This window comes from Leptonychotes weddellii, chromosome 16 (genome assembly GCF_054177405.1).
Source record: "Leptonychotes weddellii isolate Sample4059 chromosome 16, ASM5417740v2, whole genome shotgun sequence".
NCBI lineage: Eukaryota > Metazoa > Chordata > Mammalia > Carnivora > Phocidae > Leptonychotes > Leptonychotes weddellii.
The window spans coordinates 23687670-23703447 of NC_138384.1; the positions used below are offsets into that span (position 1 = coordinate 23687670).

The 15778-nt window shown below is 44.5% G+C and overlaps 1 protein-coding gene and 1 pseudogene across 1 annotated transcript in view; both read left to right on the top strand.

Moving 5' to 3' along the window:
* The first annotated feature begins 423 nt into the window (after positions 1-423).
* Positions 424-15778, top strand: part of GOT2 (glutamic-oxaloacetic transaminase 2) — a 28042-nt gene continuing 12687 nt past the window's right edge. The window contains exons 1-2 of the mRNA XM_006732807.3: positions 424-621; positions 14255-14411. Coding sequence (XP_006732870.1) covers positions 533-621; positions 14255-14411 — 246 coding nt within the window. The 5' untranslated portion in view covers positions 424-532. The remainder of the gene's footprint in view (positions 622-14254; positions 14412-15778) is intronic.
* On the top strand, positions 10577-12417 carry LOC102750434 (ORM1-like protein 2 pseudogene; annotated as a pseudogene).

A 15778-nucleotide genomic window follows, 5' to 3' on the forward strand; every position in this document is an offset into this window, starting at 1 on the left:
TTAATCCTCACAAATACCCCCACGAGACCCGCCCGTTATCCTCTACAAACAGGGATTAAAGAAACTCAGGAGGAAGGCGAGGTGATTTGCCCTTAGGGAAATATCCAGCTAAAGATTGAGGACCGGCAACCTTGGTTACTGGCAGTAAGGCAGGAGGCAAATTACTTAGCCTACACCAGCCTACATTTTCCCAGCTTTCAAACTGGCACGATAGCAGCTCTACTGTCCGGTCCGTCGTGATTAAACGAAAGCTTTTCAGGCGCTGCGAACCGCGAAAAACGGCGCGGTCACCGTTCTCAGGAACCACGTGGTCCCGGGGATGCCAACTCCGCGGCGAGCCCACACACACCGCTCGGTGCAGGAGGCCTCGCCAGGGTGCGCTGTAACGACCCTCGGGCCGGCGGGCGGCCGCTCTAGCCGCCCCCGGGGAAGTCGCTGTCCTTACCTTCAGCCGGAGCCCGCGCCTCCGTGTCTACGGCCGCTGGCCCTGCGCTCCGTCCTGCTGCGACCCACTGCCTTCTTGCCGCCCACCATGGCCCTGCTGCACTCCGGCCGCGTCCTGTCCGGGGTCGCTGCCGCTTTCCACCCGGGCCTCGCTGCTGCGGCTTCTGCCAGAGCCAGGTAAGCAGGGGAGACCGAGGCGGAACTGGGGACAACAGGCCTGCCCAGCCGGGCTGCGGACGCCCCAGGACATCTCCCCGCCGCCCCCAAGCACAAGCGCGAGCACCACGCACACACTTTCTCTGACACCCCCTCGGCTTCCCTGGGGGCTGATAATTGAGCGTCGGCGCCTCAAAGTGACCGTCGGGGTCCTACATCCCTCGCCTCCCTTGCCCCCAGGACCGTAGGAGAGCGCGCCAACGCGTTCCCCCGGGGTTAGGAAGTGTGGCCCTCTACGGCACCCGGACTCCCATTCAGGGGTGGGGGGGTCACGAGACGCGGATTCGGCGCCGTGGGGGTGGGGGTGGGGGTGGGGTGGCGAGGGGAGAACACACGGGGCTGCGGTGCCGGCCGGCCTGGGGCCGATTGGCCGCGCAGCCGAAACTGCCTCGCGCCGATTGGCCGAGCAGCCGAAACTGCCTCGCGCCGATTGGCTGCGGCGCGGAGGGGCGCGGGTGCCCTTGATGGGCTACCCTGGGGCATGGCGGGGCTCACCTGTCCTGGCCTCTCTCGGCCCTGAGCAAGGTTGGCAAGGCCGCGGCGTGCTGCCGGTCGTGGGTGGGGGGATAGGAAGTACACGGCGGGAAGGCTCCTGGGGGGCTCTGGCTTTCAGACCCACCTTTCGCTTCTGCATCCCCTGACCTTGGTGTGTGGCATCCTCCCTCCCTTCCCCCCCCCCACCCCGTCCGTGTTACCGCCTGAGTCGCCGGTGACCCCTGGGCCGCGTGGCCTTTGCATAGAGAAGGGTCAAGGTGTAGTTTACCTCCTTTTTGTTTGACTGTAGGGAAGTCGCCGTTCTTCCTCTCCCCCTCGCTCTGCACTCGCTTAGTAAATAGTTTGTCACCTCAGTTTCTCAGAGCCAGGTGCTAGACCAGATGCTAAGTCTGAGGAAGAGACAGGTGTCACTCAAAAAACTGACAAATATGGGGCGCATGGGTGGCTCCGTCGTTAAGCGTCTGCCTTCGGCTCAGGTCATGGTCCCAGGGTCCTGGGATCGAGCCCCGCATCGGGCTCTCTGCTCCGCGGGAAGCCTGCTTCTCCCTCTCCCACTCCCCGCGCTTGTGTTCCCTGTCTCACTGTCTCTCTCTCTCTGTCAAATAAAATCTTTTTTAAAAAATGACAAATATGGGGCGCCTGGGTGGCTCAGTCGGTTAAGCGACTGCCTTCGGCTCAGGTCGTGATCCTGGAGTCCCTGGATCGAGTCCCGCATCGGGCTCCCTGCTCGGCGGGGAGCCTGCTTCTCCCTCTGACCCTCCCCCCTCTCATGTGCTCTCTGTCTCTCATTCTCTCTGTCTCAGATAAATAAATAAAATCTTTAAAAAAAAAAAAATGACAAATATGTAATTTCACACTGTGTGCTGAGTGTTGCAATAAAAAAGTACCGAGTTTAAAACGAATTAGTAATTCCTGAGGACCTGAGCCAGACGATTAATTCACTCAAGAAGGCGATTTGGGACTGTATCCTTAAGTACCACCTAATGAGGAACCTAGTGTCCAACCCACCTCCAGCCAGGTATTGACTAAAGCAGCAGACAAAGGCTTGGCCTGTTAGGCGTGCCTCGATTGTTTGCATGTCGTCTTCGAAGCCCGCGGGACAGTTTGTCCTTTACGCAGCCTCACACTGTTGGCAGTACAGTTTTGCTTGGGCTTTCACACTTTATCTCTCCCTGATTTAGCTCCTCCTTGGCCCCCTGTCAAGGTGTGCTCTTTAAGCCAGCCTATCTAGTGGACCAGAATTAGAGAGGGGTTATCATTTACGCAGCACTTTTGGAGAAGAGAAAGCGGTGTCTAAAATTATGGGCAAGAGAAAGTCTTTCAACATTGTAGTGGTCTTACAGTAATTATTGTTTTATAGATTTGGCTGGGTAGCCTAAAGCTTTACTTAAAGTGCTTGGTGAAAATCCCTATGGGTGTGACCTTTTAGTCATTGAGTTTGAGTGGCTGACTCATTTTTCTTTTCTGTCTTTTCACAATGAGAATGTAAGTTCCATGAGAGCAGAATCCTTACCGACTTTGTTCATTGATGTAAAGTCTTAAAATATTTGAGCATCTGCAGCTGAAAAGGTGTTCAGGTTTAAACAATGATGTATGACTGAGTGATAGAGCCAGATGCGGTATCTAGCCTGGGCTGGTATCTGTTCAGGTAACAAGGAAGTGAGAACCTTCACTGCTGCCACTGTAGAAGTGATCTTTAACAAAATCCAAAGGGAAAACGTTTAAAATAAACTCAACTAATTGAAGTTTCTTTTTTTTTAAACAGCTCATTTTAATACAATTCAACCTTGGCAGTCAGTATTCTGAAGAACTGAGGATTTATCCTATGAAATACTTAATTGGTGTTGGGTCATTTAAAGGGAACTCTAAGTTCAAATGTTTCGTTTAGCTGCATTTTTTAAACAGAAAGCACTCAACATTTAACCTTGTCTTGTTGACTGTGCTGTGAAAACATAGTGACATGAAATCAAGCTTAGTCCCAGGTCAATGAAGAAAGGAAAATATGCTAATGTATTTTGATTTACAATGATCTGTTCTTAATTATCCTGATTATTTAATTTTTAGTGAAATAACTGAAGGAGAACATGATACCCTTTAGTAAGTCAGCATGCACTCGCTCTCTCTCAAATAAAAATGTTAAAAAAGGGGGATACTCCTGGGTGCCTTGGTTGAGCGTTTTACTCTTGTTTTCAAGTCAGGTCATGATCTCAGGGTCATGGGATTGAACCCCGAGTCGGGCTCTGCGCTCAGTGGAGGGTCTGCTTAAAGATTCTCTCCCTCTGCCCCTCCACTCGCACGCACGTGCTCTCTTCTCTCTCTCAAATAAATAAGTAAAAATCTTTAAAAAAAAAAGGCAGTGTGCAATAGTGGCATAATAACCAGTATTAGAAGATCACAATTGTAGTACCATCTTTGCCATTTTTAGTTCTGTGATCATGAGCAAATTAACTTCTCTTCTTATTTTAAAATAAGAATGTGAGGGAGGGGCGCCTGGGTGGCTCAGTCAGTTAAGCGTCTGCTTTCAGCTCAGGTCAGGATTCCAGGGTCCTGGGATCGAGCCCTGCATCGGGCTTCCCGCTCGGCAGGATGCCTGCTTCTTCCTCTCCCACTCCCCCTGCTTGTGTTCCCTCTCTCGCTGTGTCTCTCTCTGTGAAATAAATAAATAAAATCTTAAAAAAAAAAAAAAGGAATGTGAGGGAAAGCATGTTTTTAAACTACAAAGCACCAGAGAGGTTCCCAGAAAAAGTGCAAGGCATTTGAATTAGAAATGCTTATCTGGATAGTTTGTACCTAACATCTTTTGGTTTGCTAGTCAACATTGCTCAATGGCTGAGACTTTGCACTTATGTCCAAAGTACATTGGTAGGAATCGGTTTGGAGGCCACAGGTTATCAGCATCAGTTTTGTCCCTAGAGCACTCTTGTTTTCATCTGTTACTATCCCTTGAAAACATCATGGTTCTTATATTGTGGGCATAAAGTCTTTACCCTTTTAAGGAATGGAGTGATGAAGGGCACAAAGGTTCTGAACATGATTACTAATGTAGAACTAATTGAATTGAGTATCCCTGCTCCTATATTTAGATTAAGATTCAATATTATGAAATTGCTTTTAGAATTCTTAAAATATACCAGTCTTGATCAGATCTCTGCCAAAAGACTCAAGGCCATGGTTTCTGAGAAAATCTCTGTGCTCAATAAACTTTTGAAAGAACTCGATGAATAAGTGTTTTTCACACCGTTTAATAAGAATGGTGCCTTCTGGGGGCGCCTGGGTGGCTCAGTTGGTTGAGCGACTGCCTTCGGCTCAGGTCATGATCCTGGAGTCCCTGGATCGAGTCCCGCATCGGGCTCCCTGCTCGGTGGGGAGTCTGCTTCTCCCTCTGACCCTCCCCCCTCTCATGTGCTCTCTCTCATTCTCTCTCTCTCAAATAAATAAATAAAAAATCTTTAAAAAAAAAAAAAGAATGGTGCCTTCTGGGGCGCCTGGGTGGCTCAGTTGGTTAAGCGACTGCCTTCGGCTCAGGTCATGATCCTGGAGTCCCAGGATGGAGTCCCGCATCGGGCTCCCTGCTCAGCAGGGAGTCTGCTTCTCCCTCTGACCCTCCTCCCTCTCATGCTGTCTGTCTCTCATTCTCTTTCTCTCAAATAAATAAATAAAATCTTTAAAAAAAAAAAAGAATGGTGCCTTCTGTCCTGTGGCTTGGGGCCACAGTCCTGTCGTTGTTGATTAAAGGCCTTAGAGACAGAGATATCTTTTTTAAAATGAAAATTGCTTACTGGAAGTTTTCTATAATATGTCATTGACATTCAAAGTATTCCTTTCACTCATCAGTTAACGACAGTGATGTACAGAGGCAGGTGGCTACATGTCTTCAGGGTCTGAATTGTGGGTAGGAAGTAAAGGAAGCTTTCTTCAGACCCAGGTCAGAAGTTGCTTCAAGGTATCTGTTTCATACTGTTGCTTAGACACTGGAACAACTAAGCAGCCTACATCAATGAAAAAAAGGGGGGAATTTGAGTCCTGGCAATAGAACTAGTGAGGGGAAAGGATGGTAATACTGTCTCCCAAAGCTGTAGAAAAACTAAGTAGAAATAATTGAAAAGCAAGAAAGACCTGTATTTGGTCGTAAAGTTATGACCATATGCTTCTTGAATTATCTACATACTTGCCTCACCAGTAGTTATAAATGAAAGCATAGAAGTAATAATTTAGTAGCAATGATACCAGGTAACAGCAAGCACTCACTCTGTTCCAGGCTCAGAGTTTTATATTTAATAACTCCTTTCATCCTTCTAACAACCCTGTACAATCGGGACTGTTATGCTCTCATTTTACAATAAGGAAAGTTGAGATTTAGAACTTAATTGGCTTGCCTGTGCTCACCCAAGCTGGTAGGCAGCTGAGCTGTTATTTGAATCCATGCAGTTTGCCCAGTACTGACATTATCTAAGGCAAGCGAATAAAAGCCTAGGAAATCCAAAAATGGAATAATCTACCCTTCAATAACAGAATTAACTGTATGTAACAATTATAGCTACTAATACTAAGGCAGTTTTCAACGTGTCAGAAGAGCATGAATTTAACTTTGTAAAGCTGTGCTGAGCCATCCAGTGTGCCTCATGGAGGAGTGAGGTGTACAAGTGCTGACTGGCCACTGACGAGTTCAACAAGAGAACCATTTTCGAGAAGGAAATTCTCACTGAGCTTGTCAGCATGGTGAGCACAGAGAACTCTCACTGTGCTGTGCTAAAACGTTCAATTGGTTGAGATTGGATAAATGATTACTAAGAGAACCTGAGCTAGTTCCGTGGGTAATTTGGAACCTTGCTTCCCTAGCTTCCACCTGTCACTGCAACACCACCACTCCCCAAGCTCTTTTTCACCTTTAGCCTTTATTCTTATGCCTCTGCTGGGAATGCCTTTTTCCTCCTGTCATCCTTAGCACTCACCTCATATGTCACCTCCTCCTGGAAGCCTCCCTAATCCTATTCTTTCTCCCCCTTCCCCAGGTTATTAGGTCCTGTCGTCAAGGCTCTGAAAAATATTATGTGCTCTGAGCCTGTCTTTTTCACTGTACATCATCCCCCCCCCCCCCAGCCTGCATTGTTTAGAACTCCCTACGGGGTCATCCCCCTGGGCTAATGTGGTAGTGAGGAGTTGTTCTACTCTTCTTTATATTCCCAGCTCTTAGCACATAGCACATTCTCAATGACTGATTTAGGAGATCATAAAGACTTTGTTTTCTGGGGCCCCTGGGTGGCTCAGATGGTTAAGCATCTGCCTTCAGCTCAGGTCATGATCCCAGGGTCCTGGGATCGAGCTCCTCGTGGGGCTCCTGCTCCGCGGGAAGCCTGCTTCTCCCTCTCCCACTCCCCCTGCTTGTGTTCCCTCTCTAGCTGTGTCTGTCAGATAAATAAAATCTTTAAAAAAATTTTTTTAATTAAATCTTAAAAAAAAGATTTTGTTTTCTATAATATAAAACTGTAAAAAGCTTTTTGCTTATTTGCCCTGCAGAAAAAGGGTAGAATAATCTTTTTCTCAGAACAGTAATTTACCATGAGGTAAAGCCTCAATTTTGATACATTAATGCATCCTGCTGCCAAGAGAGTGTTTATTGGAAACATGGATGGTGCTTCTTGGGTGCCCTCTTAGAAATCTCAAAGTAGTTTTAGGTGAAAGATCACCTGAAAGTTTTATGTTTTCTATATTTAGGATTCAATTTGGGCAGGCTGAATCAAAAAAATTGTTAAATATTTGATCACTTGATTAAGATAAGATTGTGAGTGCCTGAGAATTAATCATTGTTTATCTATTTAATTAAAATGACATTAAAATTAAACATAACATGACTGTAAAGCCATTTCATATGTGAGGAACTATGTTTTGTGTTTTGTTTTTTAAGGAAAAAACAAGGTTTCAGGCCCTCAACAAGTTTTAAGAATAAAAAGAATATTTTAAGAATAAAAAGGGATCCAGGGCGCCTGGGTGGCTCAGTTGGTTGGGCGACTGCCTTCAGCTCAGGTCATGATCCTGGAGTCCCGAGATCGAGTCCCGCATCAGGCTCCCTGCTCGGCGGGGAGCCTGCTTCTGCCTCTGACCCTCCCCCCTCTCATGTGCTCTCTCTCTCTCATTCTCTCTGTCTCAAATAAATAAATAAAATCTTTAAAAAAAAAAAAAGAATAAAAAGGGATCCAAAGACCAAAATGGTTGAGGACCACTGCCTTAGGACAACACAACTTTTTTCCTTGAAAAACAAAAACATATACAAAGTTGCATTTCTCTGTGATAGTTGATCCTAGTATATTCTCAACCACTCATTAATAATAACTTTTAACCAAAGTAACTTCCATTTCACAGACAAAACTGAGGGGAGGGCACTGATGTCAATCCTACATAAGCATTTTAGCAGACTAGTGGATGCACATAGTTCAGCTTCTACAGCCACACATATATCCCTTTTATACTTTCTTTATATATATATATATGTACTTTTTTTTTTCCCCTTAAAACGACAACAAAGAACGTGTTCACTAAAATGACCCAAAGCTCTGGACTTCTAGTTTCTAGAACTGTGAGAAAATAAATTTGTTGTTTAACCCCCCCCAAAAAAATTTTTAATTAATAAAATGACCCAAAGCTATAACCTCTCTAGCACATATAAAAATAGGAAATAAGGGCGCCTGGGTGGCTCAGATGGTTAAGCGTCTGCCTTCGGCTCAGGTCATGATCCCAAGGTCCTGGGATCGAGTCCCGCATCGGGCTCTCTGCTCCTTGGGAGCCTGCTTCTCCCTCTGCCTCTCTCTCTGTCTCTCATGAATAAATAAATAAAATCTTTAAAATAAAAAATAAAAAATAAAAAAAATAGGAAATAAAAGTGTATAAAAATTATGCTTAGTAATCAATGTGTCTGTATCCTGTCTTACTTAGAAATTATCTAGGTATCCAATAATTAAGTAACCCATTAATTAACTCATATTAGTCCAAGATTTTAAGTTACTTAAAGATCTTAGAAATTATCTTCAAGTGGACATACTACAAAATAAAATTACTTTTCTCCTAACCACCCATAACTCCAGTCTAATGAGAAGAATATCAAAGTCCAATAGAGGGGGGCGCCTGGGTGGCTCAGTTGGTTAAGCGACTGCCTTCGGCTCAGGTCATGATCCTGGAATTCCGGGATCGAGTCCCGCATCGGGCTCCCTGCTCAGCGGGGGGTCTGCTTCTCCCTCTGACCCTCTTCCCTCTCGTGCTCTCTGTCTCTCATTCTCTCTCTCTCAAATAAATAAATAAAATCTTTAAAAAAAAAAAGTCCAATAGAGTGGTATCTTGCAGTATGCCTGACCAGTACTCCCCAAAACTGTCAAAGTGATCAAAAACAAGGGGTATCTGAAACTGCACCACCAAGAACAGCCCAAGGAGACATGACAAGTAAACGCAATATGATATCTAGGTAGGCCTTTAGAACGGAAATAGGCATTGGGTGAAAACTAAAGAAATCTGAATAGATTGTGGATTTAATAATGTGTCAGTATTGGTTCATTAATTGTAACAAATGTACTCTACTAATATAAAATGTTAATAATAAGAGGAAACTCTTCAGGGGCAGCTGTTGGGAACTCTGTACTAGCTGCTCAATTTTCTGTAAATCTAAAACTGTTCTATGGGATGCCTGGGTGGCTCAGTCTAAGCATCTGACTTCAGCTCAGGTCATGATCCCAGGTTCTTGGGATTGAGCCCCACATCAGGCTCTCTGCTTAGCAGGGAATATGCTTCTCCCTCTCCCTCTCTCCCTCGCACTGTCAAATAAATAAATAAAATATTTTTTTAAAACTAAAAAATTTAACCTACCGGGGTGCCTGGGTGGCTCAATCTAAGGTTAAGCCTCCAACTCTTGGTTTCAGCTCAGGTGTTGATCTCAGGGTGGTGAGTTAAGGCCCAGGTTGGGCTCCATGCTGAGGGTGGAGTCCAAGAATGAATGAATGACTCTAATAAAAGAGAAAAAATAGGGGCGCCTGGGTGGCTCAGTCGGTTAAGCATTTGCCTTTGGCTCAGGTCATGATCTCAGGGTCCTGAGATAAAGCCCCACATCGGGCTCCCTGCTCAACAGGGAGTCTGCTTTTCCCTCTGCCCCTCCCCCCACTTGTGCTCGCTCGCTCTCGCTCTCTCTCTCTCTCTCCCCCCCTCTCTCTCCTCAAATCTTTAAAAAAAAGGGGCACCTGGGTGGCTCAGTCGGTCAAGTGTTTGCCTTCGGCTCGGGTCATGATCTGAGGGTCCTGGGATAGAGCCCCACATCGGGCTCCCTGCTCAGCAGGGAGTCTGCTTCTCTCTCCCTCTGCTCTTCTCCCCACTCATGCGCACGCTCTCTCCCACTCTCTCTCTCTCCCTTTCTCTTTCTCTCTCAAATAAATAAATAAAATCTTAAATTCATATTTAAAAAGAAAAAATATGTAAGTTTTATTTTATTTTTTTTAATTCAAGTATAATTAACATACAGTGTTATATTAGTTTCAGGTGTACAGTATAACGATTCAGCAATTCTATACATAACTCAGTGGTCATCAAGATGGGTGTGCTCTTATTCCCCTTCACCTATTTCACTCACCTCCCCCACCCACCTACCTCCCCTCTGGAAACCACCAGTTCTTTATATTTAAGAGTCTGGTTTTTTGTTTGTCTCTTTTCTTCTTTGCTCATTTGTTTTGTTCATAAATTCCACATGTGAGTGAGATTATATGGTACTTGTCTTTCTGTGACTGACTTATTACACTTAGTATTATACTCTCTGGATCCATCCATGTTGTTGCAAATGGCAAGATTTCATTCTTTTTTGTGGCTGAATAATACTCCATTCTACCACATCTTCTCTATCCATTCATCTATGGATGGAGACTTGGGCTGCTTCCTTCCATATCTTAGTTATTATAAATAACGCTGCAGTTCACATATGATGACATACATCTTTTCTAATTTTGTTTTATTTTGAGTAGATACCCAATAGTGGAATTGCTGGATCATATGGTGATTCTATTTTTAATCTTTTTTTAACTTTTTTCTTTTTCTTTTTTAAATAATCTCGACACCCAGTGTGGGACTCAGACTCACGACCCTGAGATCAAGAGGTGCATGCTCCACTGACTGAGCCAGGCAGGCACCCTCTATTTTTAATTTTTTGAGGAACCACCATACTCTTCTTTTTTTTTTTTTAATTTTTATTTATTTATTTGACAGAGAGAGAGACAGTGAGAGAGGAAACACAAGCAGGGGGAGTGGGAGAGGGAGAAGCAGGCTTCCCGATGAGCAGGGAGCCCGATGCGGGGCTCGATCCCAGGACCCAGGGATCATGACCTGAGCCAAAGGCAGATGCTTAACAACTGAGCCACCCAGGCGCCCCTACCATACTCTTTTCCACAGTGGCTGCTACACCTTGGATTCCCACCAGCAGTGCATGAGGGTTCCTTTTTCTCCACAAGCCAATGTTTGTTTCTTGTGTCTTTGATTTTAGCCATTCTGACAAGTGTGAGGTGAAAATATGTCACAGTAATGATTAGTTGAACACAAATTTACATTTTTCATAATTTTAAACATTATATAGGAATAATGTTAGCTTATAGTATCAGTAAACCAGTATAAGTTTAGGAAAAACAAAGCCACAGAATAAAATGTATACTTGTATCATGCTTAACATGAATAAATAAAAGACATAACTATTTTTATTAAATCAGTTCAGCTAGTCTCAAAGGTTTATATCACTGATGTGAACTTGAATTTTTTAAACATTTGAGTTAGTTTCTTTAAGAAAAAACTTTTGTGTAGCACATTTAAAGTACTAGAAATTCAGTCTTTATAACACAGTCAGACCAGAGCACCTTTGAGATTTTTTTTTTTTTTAAGTGGAGCCCAACACAGGGCTTGAACTCACAACCCTCAGATCAAGACCTGAGCTGAGATCAAAGTCGGGCGCTTAATGAACTGAGCTACCCAGGTGCCCCAAGATTTTTATGATCTCAATTTATCAGTACCCTATAGAGCTGGAAAACATTTCACATTCAGACACTGAGAGGTAAAACAAAAAAGCCTTTCTGAATTACTGACACATAGAGATCTTATAGCTCTTTTTTTTTTTTTAAGATTTTATTTATTTGTTTGACAGAGAGAGAGGCAGCGAGAGAGGGAACACAAGCAGGGGGAGTGGGAGAGGGCGAAGCAGGCTCCCCACGGAGCAGGGAGCCCAATGCGGGGGCTCAATCCCAGGACCCTGGGATCATGACCTGAGCCGAAGGCAGACACTTAACTGACTGAGCCACTCAGGCGCCCCTCTTATAGCTCTTTAGGTTTACAACTTCAGCCACAGGCCAAAAATAAATACAAAAACCTCACAGTTCTGATTTAAAAAAAAGAGCTGCAAGATTTTTTTTTAAAAGATTTTATTAAATAATCTCTGTACCTAACGTGAGGCTCGAACCCACAACCCCAAGATCATGCTCCACCAGCTGAGCCAGCCGGGCACCCCAGAACTGCAAAATTCTTGATTTAAGCTTCAAATAAACAAAGTCAAACAAACAACAAACCAAATTATGTGTCATCTCTCACCCAACAGAGAATAGATCTCTGCTACGCATTTTCAGAGATTACTGAATGGTCAGATCCTAAAACCAGATTCACAATCATTGCTGCCAATGAGGACTAGCTTACTGGCCATAGCTGAACCAGAAACCAAACCCCAAATCAATAGCGGGTAGGGACAAACCAGAGAAACAGTTTTTGCCTTGGGCTGCTTCCTGGAGACCACAGGTGTGGAAGGGAGTGCCCCGCCTCCAGCTGGCAAGGCTTCTGAAGCCAGCAGGATGAATGTGGGGGTGGTGCACAGCAAAGTAAACCCCAACACTCGAGTGATGTAATAGGGCATCTGGCTGGCCTACATTGTCTTGGTAGGACTGCCACATGTTCTACTCAGCATCCCCTTCAGCATTCCCGTTGTCTGGACCCTGACCAATGTCCTCCATAACTTGGCTATGTATGTCTTCTATACAGCGAAAGAGATGCCCTTTGAGACCCCTCACCAAGGAAAGCCTAGCTACGGACACACTGGGAACAGATGGACTATAGGCTCCAATGTAAATTCCTCAGCATTTCTCCTATTGTCCTCTACCTCCTGGCCAACTTCTACACATCATCTACACAGCCTAATTGCTCAGTGTACTGCTGCCAAAGTTACCCCAATTTCATGGGGTTCGTGTCTTTGGCATCAACAAATCCTGAGGGATGGGCCTGGGGACAACACTGGACCAAAGGGCTGTGACATCCTTTCCATCTCCATATTGCCTTCTGTATCTTGAAAGTCTAAAAACTACAACTTTTCCCAACCTTTCTCTTCCCAAGGAAGAGAACAGATTGGAAAATGGGGCTCCCTGGCCCAGCCTTGCTAAGAACAGGTTTCTTTGAATCAGGAAAAGCAGGAAAGATAAGGGCCAAATCACTCTCCCCCCACAGTAGGAAGCCATATTTGGGCAGCTTGTTTGCTCATTAAGTTTTTCCAGATCTTCCACCCCCACCACCTTTCAGCTCTGTTTTGCTGTGTATTTTTCTTATAATAAAGGTAATCTGACGGGGCGCCCGGGTGGCTCAGTTGGTGAAGCGTCCAAGTCTTGATTTCGGCTCAGGGTCATGATCTTGGTCATGAGATTGAGCCCCACATCAAGCTCGGCACTGGATGTGAAGCTTAAGATTCTCTCCCTCTCCTTCTGCCCCTCCCCTACACCCCCCCCCACACTCTCTCAAAAAAAATAAAGGTAATTTTTTTTCCAAAAAAAATAAAGTTGTTTTTTTTTTTTAAGATGTTTTTATTTATTTATTTGTCAGCGAGAGAGAGAGAGCACAAGCAGGGGGAGCAGCAGGCAGAGGGAGAAGCAGGCTTCCTGCTGAACAAGGAGCCCGGACTCAATCCCAGGACACTGGGATCATGACCTGAGCTGAAGGCAGATGCTTAACCAACTGAGCCACCCAGGCGTCCCAAAAAATAAAGTCCTGTTGCCTCTTGAGATTACCTCGGGACACCAAGGAGAGATGAGGCGTACTTCCCTAGCAACATAGTTCACCTGACCCAGGTGGATGACCTCCTCCCACAAGACTGTTAAGAGATAATTTTTTTAAAACATTTTTTTATTTAAATTCAATTAATTAGCATATAATGTATTATTGGTTTCAGAGATGCAGGCCTATGATTCATCAGTCTTATATAACACCCAGTGTTCATCACATCATGTGCCCTCCTTAATGTCCATCACCCAGTTACCCCATCCCTCCACCCCCCTCCCCAAGGGATAGTTTTTTAAGGCAAAATCATGACTCATAAATATAGAATAATGAACATTGTCCAGCATTTTAACTTAGTAAGTAGTGAAGAAATCAGTAGGATGTTATAAGTAGTTCTTGTTGATTTTTAATTCCTAAATACCTCGAAATTCTGTCTTCCTCTCTACCCCTACTACCTCATCCTGGTTTAGGCCCTGATTCCTTTATCTCTTTTGCTAATTAATGAACCAGTGATCCTTCTGCATCTCCTCTTAGCACTCTGCATTCAGTACCCCACCTTGTGACCAGATGGGCTCCAAAAATGCAAGGCTATTCATGTCACTCCCCTTACCTGATCAACCCGCCTCCCCCCGCCCCCAAAAACAGAGAATGATTCTACAGGTTCTCACTATATCCAAGATGGGACACAGTTTTTAACAAGTTCTCTAAATGCTACCCTTTAACAAGTTTGAGAACAGGATAAAACCCAGGCGCCTTGGGGGAGAAGGGGGTCACATAATACTCTTGCAGTGGTCCTTGCTTGCTTCTCTTGCATTGTCTTTTACCACTCTCGGTTTCTCACAGCCAAATTACATGAAATAGTCTTTGCCTGGGAATTTAGATCAGGTTTGGACTGTGAAAGCCTGTCCTCCCCGGGATGATTAGGGTATCCCCCTTCTCATTGCATTTGCACTAAAACCTTTGGTCTTCTGCCCTCCTCTGTGAAGTGCTTTGGCAGATTTGAGATGTCTCTGGCCATGGAAATCCAGCTACTGTGACTGATTTCTTTTATTTCTCATTTCAGCTCCTGGTGGACCCATGTGGAAATGGGGCCCCCAGATCCCATCCTGGGAGTCACAGAAGCCTTTAAGAGAGACACCAACAGCAAAAAGATGAATCTGGGAGTTGGTGCCTACCGGGATGATAATGGAAAGCCTTATGTGCTCCCTAGTGTCCGGAAGGTGAGTTTGCCATCTTTCTCCTGCCTTCTTGGGATGAATAAACTGAAGAAAGCTCCTGGAGAGTGGCAGAAAAAGTGCCAGGCTGGGAGTTAGGAGACCTGGCTTCTAGTTCTGGCACCAGCTGCTTGAATCACTTGTAAAAGTGACAGATTGGAACTATGTGGTCTTTTTCAAGATTGAACTTCTGTGATCATCTATAAAGCAGGCATAGTGTCATGTTTAATCCTGAAGGTGCACAAAAGGACCAAGAGTTTAAACATTGCCTCTTGGTTATAAGAATAGCCCTTTGTGGATGAGGCTTACTGCCGTTATTTTCCATTTCTCTCATGTTGATTGCCTTAATAAGCTCTCCTACACGGGCATGCTCTGTCCCTTCTTCATACTGAACTATAGAGTAATTCGCTTTATTTTTGTTGTATTTTTATCACTAGTCTTTCTATTGGTTATCACTATAACTTCAAATAGTTAATCCCCTTAGAACAGTTTTTTAAAAGGAAGTGTGTGTTTCCTTTCCATCTACACCTCCTCTGTTGGTATATGAATGCTTCTTTGTCACTTCCAAAAGTGGGGTGGTGATGTGTCATTCCTCCATAGAGCAGAACTGGGCACAGTGAGTGCAAGTTACAAAGGAGTACTTCAGGTGAGGGTACGGCACTCCGGAATCATCTGAGCTGCACCGCCCTGCATCCAGCTGGCTCAGGCCTCAGGAGCCACTGAAGTAAGAACATGGGCTGAATGAACCCCTGAAAGAAGAAGTGGGAGTGTGGGTTAAGGGTTACCTCTAGAACTCTCTGAGTAGAAAAAAAGGGCTCGAGAAACCATTGTGATGAGAAGACCTATTGAAAACTGCTGGCTGCTGGGTCTCAGGTCATGCAGGGATTGCTTTAGTCTCAGTCAGTTTAAAGTATTCAGCAAGTATTAGTCAGCTATTTTGTAAGCTGGAATACCACCACACGCTTCTGTACATTCCTTCTTCAGGTCTTCAGCTAGTCGTAAGAGCTGTAGCAGCTGTTCCCTGTTCAGCAGATGAAGAAACTGGGGCTCAGGAAGGTTACTAAGTTGCTCAGGGTCACACAGCTAGTAAGGGGCAATCTCACCTCTGTCTCCAAAGCACGAAGAGATGTGGCTGCTACTATTAACTCCTTGAAGTTCTTAGACTGGCATTTTACCTTGAAATACTTTTTTATGTATTCAGTTTGATTTTATCATCTTATATCTCTTTTAAGTGTTGCTCATAAATCTTGTTCCTGTGCATTCCAAGAATGCCGTATATTAAATATTAACCAAGAAAACATTGTGTGCCCATCCATATAAAACCTAACTGTAAAAAAACATAAAATATAATTTTAAAAATTCAAATATTTCTG